Raw genomic sequence first — 9,778 nt, 5'->3', positions numbered from 1 at the left:
ACAACCAAGTTAATTGTGTATATACTGTAGTTGTACCACCTGACATGGAAAGTGTACCAACCCATACTTGAAATGAGCCGTTTTTACCAGTATTTGAGAGAGATCTACAAACCTTTTCACTCTGCCACAAGGATCAGTTGGGCTCCTCTGTATGATGCATTATCATGTTTACTGTTTTTTACCATTGTCAATTCATAATAAAAAAGCCATGTTTGCAGTTGTGCCACCCTGACATTTGAGAATATAAATATTTTTATATTAAAAGTTTTTCAATTATCTCAACAGATTTAAAAATACTGATATTTATCACATTTGTTTATATGAAAGGTTTCAAACCTAAAATGATGCCATAGTGTGAAGTTGAATTTTTTATTATTATTTTTTTATTAAGACAAAGTTTTAGTTGCACCACCTGACATTTTGAGGGTTTAAATTAAAATAACAAAATTATGTTTGGTAAAATAATAAGTATTATTTAAATTTGTCATGAATTTATCAAATTATTTTAAAAGGAAATAATGCACTTCACACAAAAATATGCACGTCCTTTAAACCTTATATTTCCAAGGGGTTTATTTCTAAAACCAAGAGATTTCAATGTATTTATTTTGGTTAAATGTTGGTCACATTAAAACACTGTAAAATATTAAATACAATTTTGAAAATCTGCAGTTTTAATAGAGTTTTTGAAATGTTCACAGGCCCATACACCTACATTTGTGATTATTATTAGCTTTACAGTAATATTGCACTGTAGTTAAAGAAGCAATATATATATACACTTGTAAAAAGAAGTGTGATTGGTGTATTAAACAGTGGTCAAGAGAAGGTGTCAGCATGATCTTCAAAGAGCAGAGAGGAGTTCACAGCGATGTACTGTAGCTGAAACCCTCCAGCCGTCACAGAAGAATCAGAGAGGAACTTCAGAGTCATGACGTTTCCTGAGCAAGAGACAACACAGAAACAAAGATACCATCTCTGATCTCTAGCTCACTTACCATAAAGAAGCATGAATTTCTAAAAGATAATAATAAAAGTTTTGAACTTAAAATGACAACAACAACATACCTGTACTTATGAAGTCCTCTGGAAGTTCATCCCCACAGTATCTATCCAGAAATTACACAAATGTATTCTATTATTTTTGGATTACTTTTTTTTTTTTGTTAAATTGTAAACTCTCTATAGTGAATAATAATAAACGTAATAATAATATTATTTACCTTCCAACAAAACCTGAAACATCATCATAGCTGTCATAGATCTCCAGATAATCACTGAGGCACGCCGTGTCCTCCTCAACGTCAAAGTCTAGGAATTGCAGGCGTATTCTCTGGCCGAAGCGCACACGAATGTGCCAGTAGCAAATCTGCTCATCCTGGTAGTCTTCTGGATAACCAGGAGAATCTAAAACCTTCTCCTGATCTGTGTGCACTCCTCCACACTCCTTTGCTGCAAAGTCAGTACAAACGGTGTACGAATTAATACATAAATAAATATTAATCAATGAAAAATCAAACGAATAAATTAATATCAATAAATAAAAAATCTAATGAATAAAGGGGTACAAACTGGATACAGACTAAATTTAGACTTTAAATTTGTATTACTGTAATTTATTATAAATGTGTTTATTTATTTATTTATTAAATAAGCCAACCCATCATGTTTGTCTGTGTGTGTGTGTGTGTGTGTGTGCGTGCGTGCGTGCGTGCGTGCGTGCGTGCGTGTGTGTGTTTCAGGTATTCCCAACATTGTGTGTGTGTGTGTGTGTGTTTCAGGCATTCCATTATTGGGACAAAATATCCCCACAAAGATGGCAATATCCAAAATCCTTGTCCTTGTGTGAAAATGTTTTGGTCCCCATGAAGAAAACAGCTGATAAGTATTGAGTTAAGTGTATTGCAAATGTAAAAATGCAGAAAGTTTTCTGGGATGGATAGGTTTAGGGGTAGGGTTATGGATCGTTCCCATAAAACATGAAAAGAAAAAAAAACGTGTGTGTGTTGATCTGTTAACAGTTTCATCAGATGAGATGACAGTCAGGTGTAATGACTGCTTATATGATCGATTGAGAGCTTACTTTGAATGCCATGTCTAAAAGACAAAACATTTCAATGCCAACGTCTTTCACAGGACATCTCAACCTGAAAGTGTGTGGTCACCATTTACTCTCTGACTTCTCTTTGAGATCACTGCAGTGCTGACTCAAGCTCTCCATAGGGAGAATTTCTTCACTGGCTCATTATGATAAATCAGGAGAAAAGAGCCAGTCACAAACTCAGCTTGGTTTATGGTAAAACATTACCAAACCTTGTGAAACTTTCACAGGGCTTCGTTTAGATTACTCACAGTGAGAAACATTTATCATTAGACTCATATTCACACAAGAGAGACAGCCAGGGAAAACATGAACAATGCCCTGTGCTGCGATTCCATCTGTCATCGTGTGCCATAAAACAGACATCACCTTTCCCCCTCAATGTTTAGTCATGGTTGTCTTTGTCTAGACCACAATTTATCCCACCCTTATAATTTATAGACCAATTAAAGTCTGAATAATGATATTAAGAAAGGGTCTTTAACCTATGGAGATTTATACCTAATGACTACATTTCAGTCCCAGTTAAAGGTGTTTCCCAAAATCATTGTTAGCCAACTATGGTTGCAAGTTCCATAGTTATCATCATCCCAAAACCAAAGTTTCAACAAACATTCGCAAACAGCATCACAAAGTTGGTTTCGACAGCTATTGATCTTTGGTTAGAAGCATAGTTTCTTGTCATAGTTCACGGATCCTTGTGAACCGGGATTGTTTTGATAAAGTTGTCGTCCGTACGCGAAAAAAGTAAAGGAAAATCTTTTCCGTTTTTAGTACACCATTGTCGGGTAAACGTACCCTTAAATCTCCGTTTTTGAAGAAAACGCATGTGCGTGCTCTAGTAAGAAGCCTGATTGAATCTGGAAATAAAGCAAAATAACTGAGAAAAAAGAGAATTAGTCCTCAGATGCCATTTCTGTGATTTATAAAATCTGGCATTAATCAGTTCTCAAACTAATTAATTAAAATAAGTTATTACTCCATCACCAGTGTGACATCATTAACCAACGTGGCTGAACGGCAAATATGCAACAGTACAGCTTCGGGAAACAGTCGTTTGTCTTGACTAGCTAGTTTATATATTAAACTATGCATCATACTATGGTAGTAAAGCAGTGAGTTACGCCGCTGTACGGGAAATGAACCCCTGGATAGATTTCAGGGAAAGTTTGACAGACCTCTGATTTGTGCCACTACTTTGTAAAAACAAATATCTGTTGATTCCAAATCTCTCTTTGTATGACTAAATCCCCCCAGATTTGCCTATCTGCCACCTCTCAAACTCACCCTCAGGGTTATAGCAGTAGACATCCCACTTTTCACTTTTGTTGAGCCGGTATCCATAATCAATGATTCCAACCTTCCCGAAACCACAGTTACCGCCAGGTTTAACAATCGGATAGCCCACACGTCCTTTGTCAAACCATCCAGCGGCACACACGTGGAACCCTTTGGGAGAAAGACAGTATCTTTTAGTTTAATACATCTTTCTAAGTTTTTTTTTTTTACATTAATATTAAATTATCTCAAATTCAATTAATTAGAAATTCAACTAATAATGAATTAAATGTGACCAAATGCAATATTAACAATGATAAATTATGTTTATAAATAATACATTAAAATTATAAAAATATAGGCTACAGTAGCTATAATGTAAATTTCCATAATTTATTTTTCTCAATGTTCATATTATTGCATCTGCAGTATTTCACAAACAGATTCTGCAGAGACTGAATATAAAATGTTCTCTATGACAAAGCTAATAATAATTGAAGGAAATTCGTCTTTTTCGAGGGCATGAAGAATAAAGGGTTCTTGTGTTCAGAGGAGCCATGGGCACATTTTGAAGGCTGCAAAACAGAGATGAAAAAAAGAAAGCAAAGCAGACCTCCTGCAAAGAGTGCCATAGGCCTGTACTAACCACAAAATGTTGTCATTACTGATCGGAGCTCAAGTCTGGATAAAATTTACTCTTACCGCAAAGAAAGGGGAGTCATCTTACAAGAAAACAGGTGTTACTGCTCAGGCAACACATGACAATGACTTTTACAGTTAAACAAAACACTGGGTGGCACTGGGGAATGTCCATTGCTTTGTTTATATGATGGGTGCACATATTTAATAAATCCAACTGTGAGAACGTTGATAATCATTCTGCTGGCTGACAGATTCAAAATAGTTTCTGATTAAATACTGTTTTACAATAAAACCTATTCAATGAGATTCAAGTTACAGGACTTGCTCAGCTTTCAACACTTATGCCGTGGTCCAGACCCTCTCTATCTGTTTCTTTTGACATCTGATCCACGTGAGATTTGTAAGTGTGATACAAACCAATTTGTCGAGCAGCCTCCAGTTGATCATACGTAGCAAGAGCCCCCCCCTCAAATTTGCACACAGCCTTGGCTTCCTTATACGTCAGCTGATATCTTCCTTTGCGAGATTCGCGGTGGTAAACTCCAGCTGCTTGCTCTGTAAGGAGAGAGAAGATGGGTCTCATTTGGCAACACTATCAGCTTCGAGGACTCATGTGAAGTTATCTGGGTCTGTTCAGCGTCTCAGAACAATGATTCTGCCTGTCTACTTAAATTACATCAGAACTAAAACAAGAAACTTATTTTAGAAGGTTTTACCCAACATTTACTGTGCAGGACATCCTGAATACGTAGGGACAAATATGATGCGCATCCAGTTTCTGTTGCTAAGATTACTAAACCAGATGAGGCCTCTTTTTACCTCACAGAACATCATGCTGTTTTGCAGTTGTTTTTAAGCACGCATGCATGCATAACCTTGAAGAAGTTGGATCCCGTCTCAAATGAGTTATAAGCCAGTGATTTTACTGTGTTGGCCTCAAACATCCAGGTTTCCAGAAGACTGCAACCATTAGTGAGCTCCAAACATGTCTCTGAGAAAATCCCATAATGGGAGACTCATTTGAAGAATGAATGTAGAGAGATACTGTAGCTTGTTTAGCCCTAAGTGTTTTCAGATGTGTTGTAGTTGTCAAGCCACTTTGCCACCACAAGTAACATTAGTTTTCAGCAGAGTTTTTAAACATTTGATAGAAGTTCTGCAACTAGTTAGTGAGAGCACACTGAAATTACAGCTCACGTGCTCTGATTAACTAATAGTCAATAGGTCTATAGACCATTTGGGTGTTTGCAAACATTGATGAGTATTTTGTGGGCGGAGTCTACCTGGTGGCAGAAAATGACAGTTCTGCAGCACTCTGGAAGCCACGTCATAAAACAATAAAAAGGTAATTTCGAGTTTATATCTCACAATTTTTACTTTTTTTCAGAAGAAATATCAGAACTGCAAGATATAAACTCAATATTCTGTCTTTTTCCCACAGAATTGCAGGTTTATATCCACCAATTCTGACTTTTCCCCCCTCAGAACTGTGATATCAACTCGCAATTGCAAGAAAAAAGTCAGAATTGTGAGATAGGCCTAAAAATGTTGTTTAAATGTTACAAAAATAAACAGTTATAGGTTTAAATATTATTTAATGCTGTAACTGTAAAGCTATTATGCCCCTATAACTATTATGTAGATCTATGTTTACATCAAATCCATGCTTTAATGGCATCGCATGTTTCAACAGTCCAGTGGCGTCACAGAGCGTCATCTTCATTTATATAGCGCTTTTAATAATGTATATTGTTTCAAAGCTGCTTTACAGAGATAAACTTATAGTTTAGCGTCTTCGACGATGGTATTCTATGGATATGAAGACCTTTTTTTGCATTCCGATTCTGAAATCCAAAGGCACAACAAGAAATGTTTTCTCTTATTCCGTGGATTTGGCCCATTTTCCTCCACTTTTTACAAATGTTTTTCTGCCACCACAATGCGCACACACCTGCAAATGATGTAACCATGACGTTGACTCCAAATTGGTCTATAATATAGATCTATAGAAGTTATGTAGCCCCGCCCCTTTTCAGCACTGCACCCGTGTTGTCTTCCGATTTGTATTTCCACAGCATGAAGGAAAGATCTTACGGATTTATGAATGAACCGCTCGTTTTAACATCTTCCCGGTCTATTGACATTTCTCATCTGCTTCAAACATTACAATGCTCATGATAACTTTCATTAATAAATCCACTTCACCAGCTAAAGACTCTTTGGCAGAGATGCCATGGAATACACAGAGCTACCGCAAAAATGGAAGTTCAAACTAAATTCTAAAGAGGGCTGCGTGCTTGTTTCTTTGGCGGTAAAGGTCTATTGGCCTAGATCGCATTGAGCAGAAGTGGTTCATCTGAGGTAACCATTATCAACTTTCCTAAGTTTCAGGCGTACTTTGATGAAGCACAACAAGAAGGCTAATATCATTTTGTTTCTAATATTTTATCACTATATGTAGTAGCCTACCTACTAAATGTAAAGTTAATTCTTGAAAAGTTACTTCTATAAATTCAAAACCTTTTTGTGTGTGTGTGGTTCCAGTCATATAGCCTACTATTTATCCCCACAATTCGCACACTATTTACTTATTTAAATGGCTTAACCCAAATCACAGTTGGCTACAACTAAAACATTGGTAAATGTTGGTTTTACGTGGGAAAAGAGTGAAATGCTATAGCTATCAAATTCAGATTGTGCTTTCCTGTGTCTTACCAAACAACTCTAATCTAGGAGAAATGCCTGTGAGTTTCTTGGATCCTGCTGAAAGTGTTTTGAGGTGCCCTGGGGTAAGTTGCAGTACACAGTAACAGAATGAAGTCATTTCCCTGCTGTGTTTACAAGGTCCCAGACTGGCTGCACTATCAGCCTAAATGAGCCTCTCATATGGAAATGCACACAACACATGCAGTATAATAGTTGTAGAACATAAACTCTGTTGAACAGTAAATGAAAGATTTTGCTTTTTAAAATCATTATATAGTTTCTGAGGGGAAACCAAGAAAGAAAGAAACATTAGTTTTAAAATATTGTCATGTCACTGTTTCTACACACAGTTTTGGATCAACAGTAAGGAAAGTGAAATAATTACCCAGCCAGATAGAGTTGTGCAGTACTCCATTCTTGTAACCCCAAGCTTCAGTCTCCTTCAGGACAAATATAACGGCGAATACAGCCGTTAACACGCGCATCTCTCTCACTCCGCAGCGGATCATACAGATGTTAGTGCAGCTGTCACGCAATGAACTGTGTGAAACACAATATGCGCAAGCCAACTTTAAATGGTTCTCCTGCCTACTCGACTCCGTTAGGTGTGGTCTGACGTGTGATTTTAGTAAATGATGACGATTTTGCGGAGGGCTGGATCGGGGAAGACCCCAGAGCAGAGCCATATATGCCCTGCTAGAATAAGCTTATTATACGGCAACGGCTACTACTTTATAATAAATAAATTATGAACTATTGGTTTGCGTCCATTAAGAAAAATAGTCAAGCAATAGTCAATAGTTAACCATTCAATAAAAAAAGTATTCAAAAAAGTAACTTGGATTGCAAATTACTTTTCCAAGTAACTTTTTTTTTATACTTTTTTATTGAATGCTTGGGTAACATATTTAGCAACATTCAAATGCCAGAAGGCATGGTTTTAAAATGAAAAACGTGTAATGGCAAGAGCGTGAAGTAGCCTGATGAAATCTCTGCTACACTTTAATTGAAACATTGTAACTTCACAGATCTCAGATTTTAATATTAAGACAGCTCAATTTTTTTAATCTATAGGCCTCAGAGACTTCCTCTCCAGTCTGATGAAAATATATTTTCTTTGTTTATAGCGAATATTATATAAAATACATAAAAAATACATAAAAATGTCAAAATAGCCTAACAATATACAGCCTATATATTTTAATATGTATATATATATATATATATATATATATATATAAATAATATAGGCTATATATATATATATATATATATAGGCTATATAGGCTATATATATATATTTAAATGTAAAATTACATCATTGAGGTCTCTGCATGGGATAAAACTATTTTTAACTATTTTTAAATGCAATTTATTTTTGCAACATAGACATATAACATCAAAATAACAAAATAACATCCGTCTGTTGTACTCCGACTTCAATTTAAGAAGTGTTGTTTCATAGTCCTGCCTACTACATGAATTGAAAACGGTTATTTCCATTCCTCCCTCATGCCATACTGGAACACTGTCTAGCTCATTTTGTGGTTTAATACAGGCCATTTCTAATCTGTGACTCTGGGAAAGGCCTACACACCCCAAAAGACATGAAAACTGCCAAAGAAAAGTTCAGCCGGGAACTCTGAACATTTATCAGTTTCAATGATGGGATAAAAACAACTGATGATATTCATTTTGGCTTGTATGCCATACTTTATTATGAGACTAGTGAATAAATGATTAGATCACTCCATTAGATAATTTCATCAAACAGAATATACAGTATATTAAACTTGCCCTACTTAATTGCTTCCAGATTAACAGTTTACCGTGCTGGCCTTTATATATGAGGTCGTAATTCTTTACTAAAAGTGGATAGGATGTAGAAGAAGAAAAAAGATGTTGTACTGTGGCACAGGAAAAGGTCAGTTGGATGTGAGTTCAACACCATCTGCTTATTTAGTGAACTTCACAGAAATTACATATACTACTGAACAAAGAAACTTGTGTCAAAGCTGATCTTTTCCAGGTCACATTGTCTCTGACCTAAACCTGCCTTAACCTTTCTGGAAGAGAGAATCATAATTTCAATGACATAATTCCATGACACAACATCCTGCTTAAGTCTACACCATGGTAGAAACCACAAAGACGCACCAACCAATACACCCAAGCCCACATTCTCCCTCACACACTCCAAATGAGTCACTTATGTCTCGCTCAGAATAGCTCACTTACAATCTGTCATCATTAAGGTCTCAAACCCATAGCTAACATACAGTGGGGAGAACAAGTATTTGATACACTGCCGATTTTGCAGATTTTCCCACTTACAAAGTATGTAGAAATCTGTAATATTTATAGGTACTCGCTGCCCTGGCTGTGTGTTTCGGGTCGTTGTAATGCCGGAAGACCCAGCCACGACCCATCTTCAAGGCTCTTACTGAGGGAAGGAGGTTGTTGGCCAAGATCTTGCGATACATGGCCCCATCCATCCTCCCCTTAATACGGTGCAGTCGTCCTGTCCCCTTTGCAGAAAAGCATCCCCAAAGAATGATGTTTCTACCTCCATGCTTCACGGTTGGGATGGTGTTTTTGGTTGTACTCATCCTTCTTCCTCCAAACACAGCGAGTGGAGTTTAGACCAAAAAGCTCTATTTTTGTCTCATCAAACCACATGACCTTCTCCCATTCCTCCTCTGGATCATCCAGATGGTCATTGGCAATCTTCAGACGGGCCTGGACATGCGCTGGCTTGAGCAGGGGGACCTTGCGTGCGCTGCAGGATTTTAATCCATGACAGCGTAGTGTGTTACTAATGGTTTTCTTTGGTCCCAGCTCTCTTAAGGGCATTGACCAGGTCCTGCCGTGTAGTTCTGGGCTGATCCCTCACCTTCCTCATGATCATTGATGCCCCATGAGGTGAGATCTTGCATGGTGCCCAAGAACGAGGGAGATTGACCGTCATCTTGAACTTCTTCCATTTTCGAATAATTGCGCCAACAGTTGTTGCCTTCTCACCAAGCTGCTTGCCTAATGTCCTGAAGCCCC

The 9,778-nt window shown here is 37.1% G+C and overlaps 1 protein-coding gene across 1 annotated transcript; it reads right to left on the bottom strand.

The window, feature by feature from the left end:
- Positions 1-354: 354 nt before the first annotated feature.
- On the bottom strand, positions 355-7,361 carry tnfaip6 (tumor necrosis factor, alpha-induced protein 6). The gene is made up of 6 exons (XM_079618699.1): positions 7,113-7,361; positions 4,439-4,576; positions 3,389-3,550; positions 1,224-1,452; positions 1,069-1,109; positions 355-941 (listed from the first exon to the last, which is right to left on the bottom strand). The coding sequence occupies exons 1-6, from the start codon at positions 7,234-7,236 to the stop codon at positions 820-822; spliced, it is 816 nt and encodes a 271-aa protein (XP_079474825.1). The 5' UTR covers positions 7,237-7,361; the 3' UTR covers positions 355-819.
- Positions 7,362-9,778: the final 2,417 nt, after the last annotated feature.

Source organism: Phoxinus phoxinus, assembly GCF_949152265.1.
Source record: "Phoxinus phoxinus genome assembly, chromosome: 7".
NCBI classification, from domain to species: Eukaryota; Metazoa; Chordata; class Actinopteri; order Cypriniformes; family Leuciscidae; genus Phoxinus; species Phoxinus phoxinus.
The sequence above is the reverse complement of the archived record's forward strand: the minus strand, read 5'-3'. Positions and strand labels throughout refer to the sequence as shown.

What these genes read in the sequence shown, in the direction of transcription:
- tnfaip6 (XM_079618699.1), bottom strand. Translation starts at nt 7,236, where the DNA reads ATGATCCGCTGCGGAGTGAGAGAGATGCGCGTGTTAACGGCTGTATTC. An exon ending in CTACTGCTATAACCCTGAGG is followed by an intron (nt 1,453 to 3,388) that starts GTGAGTTTGAGA and finishes CTGACTTTGCAG; the next exon opens with CAAAGGAGTGTGGAGGAGTG. An exon ending in AGAGGACTTCATAAGTACAG is followed by an intron (nt 942 to 1,068) that starts GTATGTTGTTGT and finishes TCTCTTGCTCAG; the next exon opens with GAAACGTCATGACTCTGAAG.